We start from the raw sequence: 19,822 nt of genomic DNA on the forward strand, positions 1-19,822 counted from the left end.
ATGGACACATAGGTACTCATGTGAATCACACTCATACCAATACAATTCAATTGTGTGATATTCGAGTCATGGCCTCAAGCAATGTTAGTGGTGAAACTACAGAACTCTAGTATAGAACCGCTCTTGAAACGGTTAGGATAAAACCCAGTTTTTGGAAGGATGCAACCTATAACTGGATTTCTGGACTTTTTTCTCCTCGGAGTACAAATAGACTGTACTCAAAAATGTGTTTTTTTTTTAGGAAGCCTGCCTATTTCCTGCCTGTAAAATGGGCACCTGGCAATGGAAAATCAGAGCTGTGAATGATCTAACCAGTGATCTGAAGGTCACTTAAAAAAACGGCCTTGAAAGTGTTTGGAGGGATTTCTGTCCGGCCATGCAAAGCAGGCCCCAGAAAAGTACGGCATCCTGCGGTTGGCCAATGGGTAAATCTCGCCCCAAACACCTCTCCTCTCTCTCAATTACTACTCACTCCGGGGAGCTCTACCAGCCCATGGACATGCAGGACTTTCTCTCACCCCCTCCCCCTAGTGTGGTGAGCCACCTATAGTACTTACTGAGTATTAGGCAGTTCAAGCAAATTCACCAGTTAAACCTGAACCAAATGATGGGGTGCTGGCTTCTGGTGGGCAGACATGCTACTCAATCGCTTCAGGCTCATTTTAGTCAGATGCTGAAAATTCCACACTTTGTGTTTCAAGGTGCCATCTTCGGGGTAAAAGGACAATATGACAAAGAACTGACCAAAATTACACTGCTTATAATTGCATATACACATACACAGAACTACATTCATATACACACATCATCATGCCCTTGTTGGAGCTGTTCCAAAATACACTAAAGTGTGAAATTGAGAAAACTTACCATCACCATTTTTAAAGATAAGTCCTACTGGCTCTCCTCCTGACATTTTATTGTTGTACAGTATCCAAAGAGGCTTCATTTTGGAGTCCATATATCTGCATTTGTCTACACTATGACAAGGAGGAACAAATCAGTACCATCAAAAGTTAGGTTAAAGGAAGAAAAGTTGAAGAATTTGATGTTTTACAGAGATGCAAAGGGTTAAGCCTCACTCCCAAATGATTATAGAGTTTTTGCTGCTAAGCCAGAATAGCAAAAAGAGATATATTTTACTGGTAAATATCTCGTGGTAAAGAAAGTGACCTTTATTCAATAACTCTCCAGTGAAATGCTGGGGAAGATGCAAGTCCATATTTGCTGCCCAGATTGTGGTCAGATGACAGTCTAGGAACTTGCAGCCTTTTGGTCTGTATGGTTCAGCTCCACAACAGGTTATGACCCACACAATAAGTCTTTGCAGAGCTCAAATCAGTAATAACCCACACATGGTTGACGTACATTTTGCATTCAAGACTAGTTTATCTGTGGGAGTTAATGGACCTCCTTCAGTCTGCATCAAGAGTACAGGCTCATGACATTCTAGTTAGGTCAATGTGCATTTGGAACAATTTCAAAGACCACATTCTTTCCTAGACCTTTTTTTTTTGAGTAGAAAATGAGCAGACTTACTTCAGCTCTGAAAGGATAATACTGGGATTCAATGGTGACTGGATGTTAGAGAGTGCTTCTTTGTACACAGGCTGTTTTAAGCAGGCATGAATCACATCCTTCATTTTATGCTTTGCAACCTTCAGAGAGCTAAGTTTCACCAGATTATTGACAGCTTTCATTTTACTCAGGGCATCCATCTGTAATCAGAAAAACAATGTTCTGTCCCTCACCACACAACATTTAGAAGCACCCAGAAAAAGTTGTACGGTTGTGTTATCAGCAACCGACATGTTAATAATATAATAATCCATAATTCATTTGTCTGCTGTTTTAACAGTAGCATTAACTTGTTTACTCTAAATCTTTATTAAAATTGTTCCTCAGCATGCCTTTAACACTATTATCCCTGAGGGCATACAATGTAACTTAACTCAGTGAACATTGAATGGATTCAGGCTCCCAGCACACCACCTTTGCTGTTGCATGCTAGAGGGAAACTCCGACTGCAACCATCCAGATTCTGGGTGTTCAATGCTAAAATAAAAGCACACCTGAGTCTAAGAGTATAGCTGATAGTCTGGAACCAGTAGGATTAGCCAAAGCCAAGTATTCCCAATGTCCATTCCTCTTCAACACCTTTTCTTCTAAATTCAGAAGATCAAAAACTTAGATGGCAAAGTTTGTATCACAAATTCAACTTTTGAACTGGTCAATTTCTGACTCCGTTCTAATGTGGAAGTCTCAAAATTAATTTGAGTTAATTTGTTTGGGAGGGGACGAGGCCACATCAGCAGCTGGTGGAAGAAAGGGAGTGACAAGAGCAATGATAGAAAAACCTGACTGCTGAAGCTCATTAAAATATAATCAGCTCAAGAGTACAGTTCAGCTCGTGTTGATTATCATGCTGTGATTCTCTTCTCCTCTCCCCGCACCATTCCCCCCCCCCCCTGCATCCTTGCCCGATCAAAAGTTACTTCTCTGTATTAATGGCAGGTTCCAAAAGTTACCACAATCTGAGCCACATGTCCTGGCAGCCTTTACAAATATTCTCTTCCTACTTCATTTATCCAGATGGTGCAATACAATGCATTTAACCACAAGTTTATCTGGAAGCATACGTCCTGACAACATGCAACTAAAATATGGAGGAAAATATTCTAGTCGCCAAGTACGCTCTTGAAAAATGCCCTCTTGAATGGAACTTTTTCTGTAAATTCATAATCTTTGGGATGTAATACATTTCCAACAGATACAACTTTACTCTTTAAATCTTGGAACAGATCAACATTGATTTTCATCAGCTCCTTTTCCACAGACAGCTTGGGCGGGATTCTCCGACTCCCCGCCCGGTTGGCGAATCTCCGGGGGACAGCGTGAATCCCGCCCCTGCCGAATTTCCCGGTGCCGGGGATTTGGCGGGGGCGGGAATCACGGCGCGCCGATCGGCGGCCGCTGGCAGTGCCCCCCCGACGATTCTCCAGCCCGTGATGGGCCGAGTGGCCGCCCCTTTTCGGCCGGTCCCGCCGCCGTAAATTGGAGTAGGTCCTTACCAGTGGGACCTGGCAGCCTCGGGGGGGCGCGGGGGGATCTGGCCCCGGGAGATGCCCCCAAGGTGGCCTGGCCCACGATCGGGGCCCACCGATCCACGGGTGGGCCTGTACCATGGGGGCACTCTATTCCTCCGCGTCGGCTGCTGTGGTCCTCCGCCATGGCCGACGCGGAGAAGATCCCCCCTGCGCACGCGCTGGGATGATGCCAGCACACACTGGCGCTCCAGCGCATGCACCAACTCGTGCCGGCCGCGGAGGCCCTTTGGCGATGGTTGGCATGGCGCCAAGCCCCTTCGCCGGCCGGCGTGGCCCAAGCCACTCTGGGGCCGGCCCAGCCCCTAGGGGAGAATCCCGCCCCAAATCTTTAATATAAAATCTTTAATATAAAATCTATTGCAACAGTAACTTAAAATGGGAGCTCTATTGATCGGATTTTTCATATGAAATATTATGGATCCCAATATTTTGGTTTTTCCAACACTCTCCTCCTCCTCCTCTACTCACCGACCCCCAACCTCAGCTGCTTGTGAAGGTGGTGGGATTCTGTTGGGTTGCAGTGAGTGTCTAGGCAGTGTGTGAAAGTAAGAAATTTACCTTTCGGGATATCACAGCTGGATACAGATCTCACTTGACGCCGGCTGTGTTTGTTTGATGCTATTGAAGTGAACTGTAAAATCCCACTTGTAGGAGAATTATGCACCCGCTTTCGCAATGAGCGCAAACGGCGACGTGGGCTCAAAATAGAATCGGAAAATGAGATTTTTCCCGGCAAGATCTCATTTTCCAATTTTCCTCACACCTTGCCAATGATTCAAAGTGGTTCCCGCCTTCATTTCAATAAATTGTAATAAATTTAAATATAATCAAAGAGCCTGTCTATAATATGTTCTCTTCCCACTGAATATTCATAACTCACCGAAGTGGTGCAATAGCTATTTCAAAACATGAAGCAGTCATGCGGAACCCTCCAGGGCTGCAAAGATAAATACAGCTCGCCCCCCCCCCCCCCCCCCCCCCCCCCCACAAGGCGTGGGAGGGGGGACAGGAGGAGGAGGAGAGGGATATGCCTGGGCAGTGCCACGGTTGCAGTACTGGGGTGGGCCCTCTGGAGAGCCCCACTGGGGCGGTTCCCTTATGCGTTGCGGGTGGGGAGAGTGGGTTCCCCCATGTTTAATGCTAACACAGATCGGGGCACCCTTTTTCCGGTGACATCAAGCCCTTCCTTGCCAGAGCGATGGTGCAAACCGCACCCCCAGATTCTTTGTGCACAGAATGCCAGCGAATCTGGAGATAAAACCAAGCTGTGCAGCTGGAGAGCTACCACTGGTTTTCTAGCTATGATAATCCAGAAGACAAGAGAGCTGATGCAGTTTACTTACAATACAAAAATATTCGGCGTACAGCAATAGAGTACCAACCCAGGCCTACCAGCACTGTCAGTAACGGTTAGGGCCAGAGATTAAAGGGCCAAGTTATCGAGTACCAGCTGGCTGGCCTCCGCCTGCTACCAGGGAAACTCGTACTGCATGAGCTCCATGGGGAGATCTATTAGTGATCCCCTTGGTTCTCATGGGGTTCATCACACTCACTGAAACTGACACTCGATGATAAATTGTGGGAAGATTCCGCTCTTTAAGTGAGTGAGTTCTCCCAGTGAGCCAGAGAGAAGACAGCCAGGAATGAGACAGCAAAGAGTGAGTTTGGGAATTTAAATCGAGGTGGGAATTCGAAGCTGGGTGGGGAGGAAGTGCTTTTTGTGACTGGTAAGTAGTGTTTCTGTTTTTCTGTTTCTTTTCATTGGTATATTTTTTTTTTTTCTTCGTTGTTTATTTATTTATTTAAATTTTGGGGGGGGAAATTGAAATTGTTGAAGTTAACCGAAGGTTCAAGACATGGCAGGAGATCTCAGACCCGTGTCATGCTCCTCGTGTGCGATGTGGGAGCTCAGGGACACATCCACTGTCCCTGGCTCCTTCACGTGCAAGAAGTGTGTCCAGTTGCAGCTCCTGTTAGACCGCTTGACGGCTCTGGAGCTGCGGATGGACTCACGTTGGAGCGTCCGCGTAGCTGAGGACGTCGTGGATAGCACGTTTAGCGAGTTGGTCACACCGCAGGTGAAAGGTACTGAGGGAGATAGTAAATGGGTGACCAAAAGACAGAGCAAGAGTAGGAAGGCAGTGCAGGTGTCCTCTGCGGTCATCTCCCTGCAAAACAGATATACCGCTTTGGATACTGTGGAGGGAGATGGCTCACCAGGGGAAGGCAGCAGCAGCCAGGTTCATGGCACCGTGGCTGGCTCTGCTGCACAGCTGGGCAGGAAGCAGAATGGCAGGGCTATAGTGATAGGGGACTCAATTGTAAGGGGAATAGACAGGCGGTTCTGCGGACGCAATCGAGACTCCAGGATGGTATGTTGCCTCCCTGGTGCAAGGGTCAAGGATGTCTCGGAGCGGCTGCAGGACATTCTGGGGGGGGGGAAAGGGTGAACAGCCAGCTGTCGTGGTGCACATAAGCACCAACGATATAGGTAAAACACGGGACGAGGTCCTACAAGCTGAATTTAGGGAGCTAGGAGTTAAACTAAAAAGTAGGCTATCAAAGGTAGTAATCTCAGGATTGCTACCAGTGCCACAAGCTAATCAGAGTAGGAATGTCAGGATAGAGAGGATGAATACGTGGCTCAAGGGATGGTGCAAGAGGGAGGGATTCAAATTCCTGGGACATTGGAACCGGTTCTGGGGGAGGTGGGACCAGTACAAACCGGACGGTCTGCACCTGGGCAGGACTGGAACCGATGTCCTAGGGAGGGTGTTTGCTAGAGCGGTTGGGGAGAGGTTAAACTAATGTGGCAGGGGGATGGGAACTGATGCAGGAAGTTGGAAGGTAGTTAAACAGGGACAGAAATAAAAGGCAGTAAGGGGGAAAGTGTAAGGCAGAGAAGCCATAGTCAAAAATCAAAAAGGGCGACAGTACAAGGTACAGTGACTGAGGGGAGCTCAGTGAATAGGACCAGGAATACTAAAAGAAATAAAACGGGAAGTGAAAACATTAATGGTAAGCGACGCGGCAGGTTGTTACAGGAAGATATGGGTTCGACGACAAGGAAAATTAGGAGAAAGGTTAAGAGGAAATATAACTTAGGAGAGGTTACTGATCGAGGTGTTAAGATACAGAACAGAGGTAAAAAAGCCAACATAAGTGTACTTTACCTGAATGCTCGTAGTATTCGGAATAAGGTAAATGAGTTGATGGCGCAAATCATCGTGAATGACTATGATTTAGTGGCCATTACTGAAACATGGTTAAAGGATGGTCACGACTGGGAGTTAAATATCCGAGGGTATCAAACCTTTCGGAAGGACAGAGTGGATGGTAAGGGAGGTGGTGTAGCTCTGTTATTTAAGGATGACATCCGGGCAACAGTAAGGGATGACATCGGTGCTATGGAGGATAAGGTTGAATCCATTTGGGTGGAAATCAGGAATAGTAAGGCGAAAAAGTCACTGATAGGAGTAATCTATAGGCCACCAATTAGTAACATTATGGTGGGGCAGGCAATAAACAAAGAAATAACAGATGCATGTAGAAATGGTACAGCAGTTATCATGGGGGATTTTAATCTACATGTTGATTGGTTTAACCAGGTCGGTCAAGGCAGCCTTGAGGAGGAGTTTATAGAATGTATCCGCGATAGTTTCCTAGAACAGTATGGAATGGAACCTACGAGGGAACAAGCGGTCCTAGATCTGGTCCTGTGTAATGAGACAGGATTGATTCAGGATCTCATAGTTAGGGATCCTCTCGGAAGGAGCGATCACAATATGGTGGAATTTAAAATACAGATGGAGGGTGAGAAGGTAAAATCAAGCACTAGTGTTTTGTGCTTAAACAAAGGAGATTACAATGGGATGAGAGAAGAACTAGCTAAAATAGACTGGGAGCAAAGACTTTATAGTGAAACAGTTGAGAAACAGTGGAGAACCTTCCAAGTGATTTTTCACAGTGCTCAGCAAAGGTTTATACCAACAAAAAGGAAGGACGGTAGAAAGAGCGAAAATCGACCGTGGATATCTAAGGAAATAAGGGAGAGTATCAAATTGAAGGAAAAAACATACAAAGTAGCAAAGATCAGTGGGAGACTAGAGGACTGGGAAATCTTTAGGGGGCAACAGAAAGCTACTAAAAAAGCTATAAAGAAGAGTAAGATAGATTATGAGAGTAAACTTGCTCAGAATATAAAAACAGATAGTAAAAGTTTCTACAAATACATAAAACAAAAAAGAGTGGCTAAGGTAAATATTGGTCCTTTAGAGGATGAGAAGGGAGATTTAGTAATGGGAGATGAGGAAATGGCTGAGGAACTGAACAGGTTTTTTGGGTCGGTCTTCACAGTGGAAGACACAAATAACATGCCAGTGACTGATGGAAATGAGGCTATGACAGGTGAGGACCTTGAGAGGATTGTTATCACCAAGGACGTAGTGATGGGCAAGCTAATGGGGCTAAAGGTAGACAAGTCTCCTGGACCTGATGGAATGCATCCCAGAGTGCTAAAAGAGATGGCTAGGGAAATTGCAAATGCACTAGTGATAATTTACCAAAATTCACTGGACTCTGGGGTGGTCCCGGCGGATTGGAAATTAGCAAACGTGACACCACTGTTTAAAAAAGGAGGTAGGCAGAAAGCGGGTAATTATAGGCCAGTGAGCTTAACTTCGGTAGTAGGGAAGATGCTGGATTCTATCATCAAGGAAGAAATAGCGAGGCATCTGGATGGAAATTGTCCCATTGGACAGACGCAGCATGGGTTCATAAAGGGCAGGTCGTGCCTAACTAATTTAGTGGAATTTTTTGAGGACATTAACAGTGCGGTAGATAACGGGGAGCCAATGGATGTGGTATATCTGGATTTCCAGAAAGCCTTTGACAAGGTGCCACACAAAAGGTTGTTGCATAAGATAAAGATGCATGGCATTAAGGGGAAAGTAGTAGCATGGATAGAGGATTGGTTAATTAATAGAAAGCAAAGAGTGGGGATTAATGGGTGTTTCTCTGGTTGGCAATCGGTAGCTAGTGGTGTCCCTCAGGGATCAGTGTTGGGCCCACAACTGTTCACAATTTACATAGATGATTTGGAGTTGGGGACCAAGGGCAATGTGTCCAAGTTTGCAGACGACACTAAGATAAGTGGTGAAGCAAAAAGTGCAGAAGATCCTGGAAGTCTGCAGAGGGACTTGGATAGGCTAAGTGAATGGGCTAGGGTCTGGCAGATGGAATACAATGTTGACAAATGTGAGGTTATCCATTTTGGTAGGAATAATAGCAAAAGGGATTATTATTTAAATGATAAAATATTAAAACATGCTGCTGTGCAGAGAGACCTGGGTGTGCTAGTGCATGTGTCGCAAAAAGTTGGTTTTCAGGTGCAACAGGTGATTAAGAAAGCAAATGGAATTTTGTCCTTCATTGCTAGAGGGATGGAGTTTAAGACTAGGGAGGTTCTGCTGCAATTGTATAAGGTGTTAGTGAGGCCACACCTGGAGTATTGTGTTCAGTTTTGGTCTCCTTACTTGAGAAAGGACGTACTGGCACTGGAGGGTATGCAGAGGAGATTCACTAGGTTAATCCCAGAGCTGAAGGGGTTGGATTACGAGGAGAGGTTGAGTAGACTGGGACTGTACTCGTTGGAATTTAGAAGGATGAGGGGGGATCTTATAGAAACATATAAGATTATGAAGGGAATAGATAGGATAGATGCGGGCAGGTTGTTTCCACTGGCGGGTGAAAGCAGAACTAGGGGGCATAGCCTCAAAATAAGGGGAAGTAGATTTAGGACTGAGTTTAGGAGGAACTTCTTCACCCAAAGGGTTGTGAATCTATGGAATTCCTTGCCCAGTGAAGCAGTAGAGGCTCCTTCATTAAATGTTTTTAAGAGAAAGATAGGTAGTTTTTTGAAGAATAAAGGGATTAAGGGTTATGGTGTTCGGGCCGGAAAGTGGGGCTGAGTCCACAAAAGATCAGCCACGATCTCATTGAATAATGGAGCAGGCTCGCGGGGCCAGATGTCCTACTCCTGCTCCTAGTTCTTATGTTAACATACCTGGCACTGATTTGCACACCCATGACATTGGATTATTACAGCACGGTGACACAATGGTTGGCACTGCTGCTTCATGGCTCCAAGGACCCGGGTTCGATCCCGGACCACTGTCTGTGTGGTGTTTGCACATTCTCCCTGTGTCTTCTTGGGTCTCACCCTCACAACCCAAAGATGTGCATGGTAGGTGGATTGGCCACGCTAAATTGTCCTTAATTGGAAAGAAAATGAATTGGATACTTTCTAAAAAAAGGATTATTCCGTGACATAATATGTTGTAATGCTGACCCTTAGATGAAGCAAAGCTTCCGCTCTGAAATCATGAGAAAGCACAAATTGAAGATGAGATCTGTAGGTATTATAACTCCCTTTGATCAGTCGGAAAGGAATGTGGAAGCCATTAAAATGAAACAACTCCATTTCCAACTTGGTCCCTGCCAATCTATGATTTTAAGGCCACTGGTTTTGAGTGTATATGAGCATCCTCCTGGACTCTGCGGCCAACTAATGGGCATTGGGCAGGAGGCACCTGGGTTCCTGCTCCTATGATCCTGGCTGAAATTGATCACCTATTAATACTCTCAAAATGAGAATGATTATTTCTACAAAGGTGGCCTCAAATTATTGGGTAAGGAGAGAAAACTAAAGGAGAGATTTTTTGTCCCATGTGCACAATTGATTTACAGTTGGTCTCAATTAAAAACTGTATGCCCCACAATGACACGTCTATAAACAACCCCACTGACTATCACTGAAATAATGGACAATTGCCAAATAGAAATAGTACAAAATTCAGTGTTTGCTTAACAAAAGAAAAATGACCTTTCTTTTCATTTTTAACCTGCATGAAAATGCTTGGAGGACCCTGGACTCAGTGGGGAGCCTCATTAAGCTGCCCAATACCTGAACCCAGTGCTGTACTGGCAAAGATAGCATTCTAGCTAAACCCAAAGCACTTTTCAGCACAATATAAAATCCTCAGTGTGTTGACCTCGTATCACAGGCAGCAAGAGCACCTACATTCATCCCAAAGGAGACCGCTCAGAAATAACGTCTGGATTGTTCTGCCAATGACCCCTTCTCAGCGAGTACACAACTTTACACAGCTCCCAGAATGAAGGCAAAATCTAGCACATAGTGGGAACAACCAGGAATTCGGGACAGAAGAGATAAGTCAGGTGAAACTTAGTGGAATAAGAGAAGGACATGGGCTGGATTCCCTGTCACCCGCCACTGGTAGCAGAGTTCCCAATGCGGTAGAGAATCCCGTGTCGGTGAAAATACGGGATCGACACCCGACGCAGATCCGTTTGCAATGCTCCGGGCCATTCTCGTGTGAGTGGATTGGTGCACGTTTTTGCCAGCGCAGCCCTGACGTGGTGGAACGTGGTGGGCCAAAGGGGCAATTATTTGAGGTGTGCCTCCAAAGTCCATCGGAGGGGACTCCTCCGTCCTCCCCCCACTCCCCCCCCCCACCCTCCCACACACACACTTTAATCAAGAGGGCACTGCATTTAAATGGGTCCTCACCACTTGTTCACAATCGAGCTATGAGGATGGCAGCCAAGAAGCCAGCTTTACGATTCACCGAGGGGACCCTGACAAGAATGTTAAATGCGGTGGAGGAGAAACGGGCAACAAGCTACCCTCAGGTAGGCGGGAGACCCTCCAGCCAGGTCACGAACCCTGCTGGGAGATGGTGGCCGCACTGCTAAGTGCCAGCATCCTCCAGAAGAGGACGGAAAAAAATGAACGATCTAATCCGGTTCGGTCAGGCGAAGTGATGCACATCAGGTGGAGGCAGGAACAACCCAGGGATCGGACAGTCAGAGGTCTGCCAGGTGCCGTGCCTCTAGATTAGTTCGTCCCTCAGTTGTTTGAGATGCAAAGGCAGGATTACAAGCTCGGGCTGTCCATTACACTCCCTGGGATTGCAAAGCCAACTGGAGGAGTCACAAAGCCTTTTCTCGGAGGCACCCAGGCCAACACTGCAAAGGTAGAGGCCACAGTGAAAAGTCTGGGGATAGAAGTCTGATCCACAGGAGGAGTGGCATGGTTCAGTCCCTGAGCACCATGGCTGAGGGCTTCAACTGCATGGTGCAGACACTGGTGGGCATCCAGCGTGCCTGCACCAGAGGATGGTGGGAATTCTGGATCTCACTTAGCTGTCCCTCTATTCTATGGATCGACCCCACAAGAACCTGGAGGGAGGAGGATCCACAGGTGCACAACCCAGGATCTTCCACCCAGGAGATCCTGGAAGCACCAAGCCAATCTGATTCCCCCCTTCCAGAAACCAACTCACCTCAGGCACAGCAGCCAGAACAGGGTGGCACAACAACAGTAGGCCCGCCCAAAAGTAGGCCAGGACCCTCTAGGCCTCAGCTCTCCAGAGGACGCCCGCCAAGGGCTTCTCAGGCATCAGGGCATGGAAGACAGTAGGCTGCCTCCATCTCAGATGTGCACCCTGTGGACACACTTCCACATAGTGGGAGGTTATGAAAGGTTAATGAATTGTTGGTGCTCAATGCCTCAGAAACAAATGTTTCTTTCCAATGGCATGGCGCGTCTTACCATCGCAACATAGTTCTCATTGGGCTTCCAAGCCACCCAAACGATGAAGACTTCTCATTGCAACTGTTTCATTCGCACTGACATAACACAGGCATGGTGCAGGGAACCCTCCTCCCTAATCCCCCTACAGAGCACACGGACATACGACTGTCGCACTCAACCTTGCTCAGACATGAGACAGGGAGTCAGTGTGCTGGCAGCGATCAGACTTTAGCAGTAACTCCGAGGAGAATTACACTGCAAGTCACCATCACATTCCTGCATTGAATGGGCAACAGGCACTCTTCGACTTCCATTTCCAATTTCCCGATTAGTGAGCTGTCGGCCATATCCATTCCCTGGTCACAGAGGGGGTGAAGACATCCTGGGGAGGCACTCAGTTGTCCACCGAGCTAGTCAGCCCCCATGAACCGTAAGACAATGAGGGCATTTATTGCCCTCCTGCACATGTGCACCCTTATCCCCCCCGACTGGCCTCATCCTTGGCCTCCTTTGCATTCTCCTTCCTCCTGGGCGCCCTCCTGCACATCCTCCTCGACCAAGGGTATGTGCCGTTCCTCAAGGTCCTCCTCAGAAAGCTCCATGTCCTCAGCAGAGCTCGGTTCTGGAGGGCACAACAGACTACAACAATGCGGAGACCTTCTGGGTGTTGTACTGAAGGGCTCCATCAGACTTGTCAAGGCAGCAGAAATTTATCTTTAAGAGCCCAATGCACCGCTCGAGTTGCATTATGTACCTTACTATACCTAGTCTCCCCTACGGCTGGCCTCCACACTAGTCAGTGACCTGAGGGGTAATCCTTGTCCTCATCAAGTTATCTCTTTAACCTGGGGGTGTCCCTTGAAGAGTCCAGAGATCTGGGAGTGGCCAAGGATAAAGCTGTACCCTACCTAGGCCTACACCCCAACCTGCCCTGTCCCCGTGACCCCACCTAATCTTTTGACACTAAGGGGCAATTTAGCATGGCCAGTCCACCTAACCTGCACATTTTTGGCTGAGGGGGAAACTGGATCACCTGGAGAAAACCCACACAGACATGGAGAGAATGTACAAACTTCACACAGACAGTCACCAGAGGTTGGAATGAAACCTGGGTCCCTGGCGTTGAGGGGTAGCAGTGCTAACCACTGTGCCACCACCTTGCCACTCCCTATATGCCGGACATGTAGGGAGTGGAACCCATTCCGGTTTTCTGGTGTCATGGACACACAGAACCACATAGGTGCAGTCTATCACCCCCTGCACCTTTGGCAGGATTGCTATCTGCCTGAACCCCGCTGAACTCTCATCCTGCCTGACCTGTCCTGGTTTAAGTGAATGCATTCACAGGCCCTTGCATACAGTGCATCAGTCACTTCATGGATTCACTTACAGGCAGATTCCTAAAAGATTCCGCTGAGGTCCTCTGTGGAGCCCTGGAAGGACCTCCTGGCAAAGTCCAAGACTGCTGTGACCTTGATGGCCACAGGGAGAGGGTGTCTTCCAGCACCACTTGGCGTCAGGTTCGCAAGAACATGGCCGAGGAGGCACACCATCTCCTTTGTCCCCAGATCCACCCTCAGCACTTGGTGTCTGGGAGCCTGATGTGCAGGTGTTGGGAAGCCAGGAGAGATGCCGCCCCCTTGCCACTTATTCCCGAGCCAACAAGCTGACAACCCTGATACCAGAAGCTAAATTCCAGCCTTGTCTCGGAAACTGTGGAAAGCTGATGGTGCTAAGGTGCTCCATGCACAAACTACCTTGCAAAAAAACATTTAAGAGTGAAAAACACTTTTTTTAACCTTGCTTTTTTTCATAAACAGGATGGCATAGATTTGCCTCTATAGTACCACTGGAATAATTCACTCAGCTTGTTCCCCAAACACTATGTGTGTTGTTAGGTTCGTTAGGGTGGATCTATACAGAGAGGCTGAATCTTGTGCTCTCACTAGTGCCAAACTTGAAGTCGGCAAGTGATTAGACTCGATGATGGCATACTGAAAACCCTGCCTATTTCTTACCTCCGCCAGAATTAAGTTCTGGACAAGAAGGCCTATGGTTGAACTCTTTCCGCCTCGCCAAAGTATGGAGGTTCTTAACTGACCAATTAATGACGATTGAAGAGCCCCACCACATTGCTGCTGGATTGTCCTGACTGGACGCACTGTTCGGAACAATTTGAGAGTTTGAACAGCCCGGAGTGTACACGCGCGTACCGACAACACACAAAAAGTATTAACCTAGGTGCAGGTGGACCCATCATCGTGTGGCATTCATAAGAGCCAGACTGTATGGTCAGTCCGTCAGCTCCAGAGGGTGGAGGGCATGGAGAGAGGGTCCCCAATCAGAGATACTCCGGGCGGGATTATCTAATCCTGCGGCAGAGTGTCCATGCTGTCATAAACGCCGTCGCGTTTTAATACGGCGTGAACAGGCCGCTGCCAGGACTAATTCTGGCCAGTACAGGGGGCCAGCACGGCGCTGGAGTGGTTCACGCTTCTCCAGCTGCCGATCCCGACGCAAACTGTTCACCACGGAATCCGCGCATTTGCAGTGACGCCGACGCACGCATGCGCAGTGGCATCCTTCACCGCGCCGGTCCCGGCGCAACATGGCGCGGGACTACAGGGGCTGGAGCGTAGGAAAGGAGGCCCCCAGCCAGAGAGGCTGGCCCGCCGATCAGTGGGCCCCGATCGCATGCCAGGCCACATCAGAGGCCCCCCCACCGGGGTCCAATCCCCCTCCCCCTACAGGTCGCCACCCAACTCTTCAACACCGAGGTCCCACTGGCTCAGAGCAGGTTAGAACGGTGCCGGCGGGGCTCGTTTTTTTTCTTACGGCCAGCCCATGCAGGCTGCGTAGAGCGGCCCGCGACCGACGCCGCGCCAACGCGCTCTGCGGAGAATCGCGTGCTGGCGTCGGGACGGCGTGGCCCGGTCGCGGGGATTCTCCGGCCCGGCCCAGGGCTGGGAGAATCCGCCCTCCATGCCTGATCGAGCAACAGGACATCAGGAAGGGATGGCACTGAGAGCTACCCCACTGCCCTTGCTGCTTACCCACAGACCTGTGTTGTTCCACAGTTCTGACACTCCAGTGCCTCTCCATTCGAAAACAGTCATGGATTCCCCAGTGACATTGCTGTGCACAAAGAGCTGTCAGCAGTCACTGGCCGATCTTCTGCTTCTGAGGCGGTGATTCCAGGGGCAAGGCCTACTGCTGGCATTGGGTCTTCCCAACAAGAGGCAGCGCTGGTCTCTCACCAGCTCTCCAGCTGCCGGCAAGACCACGGATGCCTCAACAATCATCCAGAATCTTTATACACTGATGTTAAACTACAGTTTTCCATTTGAAAAAAATCAACCTTAATTTAACAGTCATGTTTAAAGTTAACAGCCTGAACAGGCTACGTGAGAAAGGAACAAGGTTCATTGAGAGACAGAAACATCTTCCAGTTAAGAGTTTTAATTCTACGTAGGTCCATCCATAACCAAAGAAACAGCTGTTTGTCAGGGCCTATAGCCTTTTCCATATCCAATGCATTCAGCTGTTTCTTTACATCATGTGGAGCGAATCAAAATGGCTGAAGATTGGAATCTGTAGTGCTGGGTACCTCAAGAGGAGGCCATGATGGATGTTTCTGGGTGAGACGGTTGCAAGCCCGTCAACTTTGTTTCTTGCACTCACGTGCTGAGCTCTGCCATCACAATGTGGATTTTAGTAACGAGGCAAGTGTGAGGAGGTCATACAGAGGGGATAGGGCAGGGGCATTGGTAAAGGACAAACTGGCAATATGGAGGAGCTGGAACTAAATCAGCTGCAAATTCTTTGCCACTAGCCCATGGCAGAGTTCAAACTGACAAGATTTAGTCATTGAAATGTAGTTATCTGATACCACGATGTTACCTTTCTTAAGGAACTGGATCAATTTACAACATATATATGATTGTATTCAGCTTTTGATTAGCTCCCGTGTTTGACCAACAGGGGTATATTTTCTCATTGCGTATGGGAGTATGTTACTGCGCTGATTGAAATTGCAATGTCAAAAATAGGAGAGATTAGCTTAAAGGCAGCCCCAGTTTAAAAAAAAAATCTATTCTCAAAATTATGGTAAAGTCTCTGTTCTTGTAAATGACTAGTGGTTTGAAGAAAAAGATATCCTCTTGAATAAATTCATGCAGATATTTACAGCTGTAGCAGACAGGATATTGTGGAAACTGTATGTTTGGTTCTGGAATGTTGACAGTAGAAATCTACCAAGTTAACCAGCTGCTAAAACCAACGTTGGTCCGCATTTCCACCAGGCTGCGAGTTGGAGAAATACATCCAAGAAGGAGAAAATGGAATCTGTCCTGCACAAACAGGAACGTTTTGAAGTATTTGTGCTTAATTTCTTCTGTGCTTACACAATTGAGAATTTTTTTAACTGTTGACTGCAGAGTTTAAAAAGCGCCCTTTTTAAAAATGTAACTGTGGTAAACCACTGTTGCACCTGTATTAGGTGATGTAAGGTAGAACCTGTACTACAGGTTCGCCGGTAGTCCCTGCCTGCTGGCTCCGCCCAGTAGGCGGAGTATAAATATGCATGTCCTCCATTCAGCAGCCATTTCACCAGCTGCTGTGAGAGGCCACACATCTTAGATCAATAAAGCCTCAGTTGTATCCAACTCTAGTCTTTGTTCAATTGATCGTGCCTCACTTTATTGCTCTAAGATTTTCTAAAAGATGGACCTCCGAATCAAACCAGATCGCCTGCAGCTGTATCCGCAATCAAGTGATGCCAAAAAGGACTTTAATCACTGGCTAGCTTGCTTCGAGGCGTACATCAACTCAGCGACCACTCCTGTTCCGGAGGCTCAGAAGATACAGATCCTGTACTCAAGGTTCAGCTCCAACGTGTTTCCGCTGATCCAGGACGCGCCAAACTATGCCGACGCCAAGGTGCTTCTCAAAGAAAACTACGCACAGAAAACAAACACGCGCTTCGCCAGGCACGTACTCGCCACCCGTTCTCAACTCCCTGGTGAGTCCATAGAAGACTTCTGGTGGGCCCTAATCCCACTCGTCCGGGACTGTGACTGTCAGGCCGTTCCGGCCACCGAACATTCCAACCTTCTTATGCGGGACACATTCGTAACGGAGATTGGGTCGGACCTCATACGCCAAAGACTGTTAGAAGGAGCCACGCTCGACCTAGCTGAAACAAAGAAGCTAGCACTCTCCATGACGGTTGCCTCACGTAACATTCAGGCCTACCCCACCAGCCGCGAGGCCCACCTCTCCTACCCCTTGTGGACCCCACAGACGGCTTCCCCAGCGGGGGCCTTACCCAGCCAGTACGCCTGCACCACACGCCAGCCCGTGCACCCTGGGGCCAGCAGAAGCACTCTCGCCATCGCTGCCCGGCCCGCGCTGCCCTTTGCAAGGCTTGCGGCAAAAAGGGGCACTTCGCTGGGGTGTGCCAGGCCCGCGCAGTCGCCGCTATCGCCACCCCCCCCCCCCCCAGCCTACACACAATGGGCACCGTTATCTTCATCTCCCCGGACCATGCTCGGCCAGTGGGCGCCACCATCCTCACCTCCCCAGACCACGCCCAGCCAGTGGGTGCCGCCATCTCCACCTCCCGGGGCCGACGTCAGCAACGACCGACCACGACTCGCCTCAGCGACGATCGACCAGTCTCGTCCGCACAACCTGGCCACCGCAACAACCAGTGTGAAAATCAACGGCCACGTGACCTCTTGCCTGCTGGACTGCGGCAGCCAGACTCGGCAATGTGGTCCAGAACGGAGTTCAGGGGCCAGATCCCGACTGCATGCGCACCCTCACAGAGCTTCCCCTCCCCCACTGCCCCAAGACCCTCAAACGCTGCCTGGGGTTCTTCTCGTACGCCCAGTGGGTCCCAAACGATGCGGACAAGGCCCGCCCACTCATTCAGTCCATCCATTTTCCCCTGACGGCTGAGGCACAGCAGGCCTTCGCCCGTATCAGAGCCGATATCGCCAAGGCTGGGATGCACGCAGTAGACGAGACACTTCCCTTTCAAGTAGAGAGCGACGCATCGAATGTCGCCCTAGCCGCCACCCGTGGCAGACCCGTGGCATTCTTTTCCCGCACCCTTCATGCCTCAGAAATTCGGCACTCATCCGCCTAAAAAGAGGCCAAAGCTATCGTTAAAGCTGTGCGGCATTGGAGGCATTACCTGGCTGGCAGGAGATTCACTCTCCTCACTGACCAACGGTCGGGAGCCTTCATGTTCAATAACACACAGCGGGGCAAGATCAAAAACAATAAAATCTTACGGTGGAGGATTGAGCGCTCCACCTATAATTACGAGATTGTGTATCGCCCCAGCAAACTCAATGAGCCCCCAGACGCCCTATCCCGATGTACATGTGCCAGCGCACAAGTAGACCGACTCCGGACCCTGCACGACAGCCTTTGTCACCCGGGCGTCACACGGTTGTACCATTTCATAAAGGCCCGCAACCTGCCCTACTCCGTCGAGGAAGTACGGACAATCACCAGGGACTGCCAGGTCCATGCGGAGTGCAAGCCGCACTTCTATCGGCCGGACCGTGCGGCCTGGTGAAGGCCTCCCACCCCTTTGAACGCCTCAGCATGGATTTCAAAGGGCCCCTCCCCGCCACCGACCGAAACACGTATATTCTCAGTGTGGTCGATGAGTGCTCCAGGTTTAGCACAGTGGGCTAAACCGCTTCCTTGTAATGCAGAACAAGGCCAGAAGCGCGGGTTCAATTCCCATACCAGCCTCCCCGAACATATAAATTGGGCGGTTGCTAAACCCGAGACACCACACTTGTAGTGTTCCCCACCCTCCCACCTCCTCTAACCTAAGGGGTTTAGTGAATATAAGGTAAGCTCTTCTTTTCTTTTTTTTTTCCTTCTTTCTTCTTGTTTTATCTAGAGGGGATAGCAGGGAAGGTAGTACAATGTTCCTCCTGCAGAATGTTTGAGGTGAAGGACACCGTCAGTGTCCCTGCTGATTTCATATGTGGGAAGTGCACCCACCTCCAGCTCCTCAGAAACCGTGTTAGGGAACTGGAGCTGGAGTTGGATGAACTTTGGATCATTCGGGAGGCAGAGGTAGTCATAGCTAGAAGCTTTAGGGATGTAGTTACTCCAAAGAATAAAGACAGATGGGTGACGGCGAGAGGGGCTGGGAGGAAGCAGTCAGTACAGGGATCCCCTGTGGTCGTTCCCTTAGTAACAAGTATACCGCTTTGGATACTGTTGGGGGGGGATGACTTACCAGGGGTAAGCCATGGGGTACAGGTCTCTGGCATAGAGTCTGTCCCTGTTGCTCAGAAGGGAAGGGGGGAGAGGAGTAGACCATTAGTCATTGAAATGAAAATGAAAAATGAAATGAAAATCGCTTATTGTCACAAGTAGGCTTCAAATGAAGTTACTGTGATAAGCCCCTAGTCGCCACATTCCGGCACCTGTTCGGGGAGGCTGTTACAGGAATGACTCTATAGGTAGGGGGATAGATAGGAGATTCTGTGGGAACGAGAGAGACTCACGGTTGGTGTGTTGCCTCCCAGGTGCCAGGGTCCGCAATGTCTCAGATCGTGTTTTCGGGATCCTTAAGGGGGAGGGGGAGCAGCCCCAAGTCGTGGTCCACATAGGCACCAACGACATAGGTAGGAAAAGGGATAGGGATGTAAGGCAGGAATTCAGGGAGCTAGGGTGGAAACTTAGATCGAGAACAAACAGAGTTATTATCTCTGGGTTGTTACCCATGCCACGTGCTAGCAAGACGAGGAATAGGGAGAGAGAGCAGTTGAACACGTGGCTACAGGGATGGTGCAGGAGGGAGGGTTTCAGATACCTGGATAATTGGGGCTCATTCTGGGGTAGGTGGGACCTCTACAAACAGGATGGTCTACACCTGGACCAGAGGGGTACTAATATCCTGGGGGGGAAATTTGCTAATGCTCTTCGGGAGGGTTTAAACTAGTTCAGCAGGGGGCTGGGAACCTGAATTGTAGCTCCAATATACAGGAGGTTGAGAGTAGTGAGGTCAGGAGTAAGGTTTCAAAGTTGCAGGAGTGTACAATCTTGTCGAAGAGAATACTGAGAT

The 19,822-nt window shown here is 48.9% G+C and overlaps 1 protein-coding gene across 1 annotated transcript in view; it reads right to left on the reverse strand.

Moving 5' to 3' along the window:
* The window catches only part of pik3cb (phosphatidylinositol-4,5-bisphosphate 3-kinase, catalytic subunit beta), a 264,946-nt gene that overhangs the window by 44,475 nt on the left and 200,649 nt on the right, over positions 1-19,822 (reverse strand). The window contains exons 16-17 of the mRNA XM_072474558.1: positions 1,537-1,715; positions 868-977 (exon numbers count right to left, since the gene is read on the reverse strand). Of these exons, the coding sequence (XP_072330659.1) occupies positions 868-977; positions 1,537-1,715 (289 nt within the window). The remainder of the gene's footprint in view (positions 1-867; positions 978-1,536; positions 1,716-19,822) is intronic.

The sequence above is a fragment of the Scyliorhinus torazame genome, chromosome 14 (genome assembly GCF_047496885.1).
Source record: "Scyliorhinus torazame isolate Kashiwa2021f chromosome 14, sScyTor2.1, whole genome shotgun sequence".
NCBI lineage: Eukaryota > Metazoa > Chordata > Chondrichthyes > Carcharhiniformes > Scyliorhinidae > Scyliorhinus > Scyliorhinus torazame.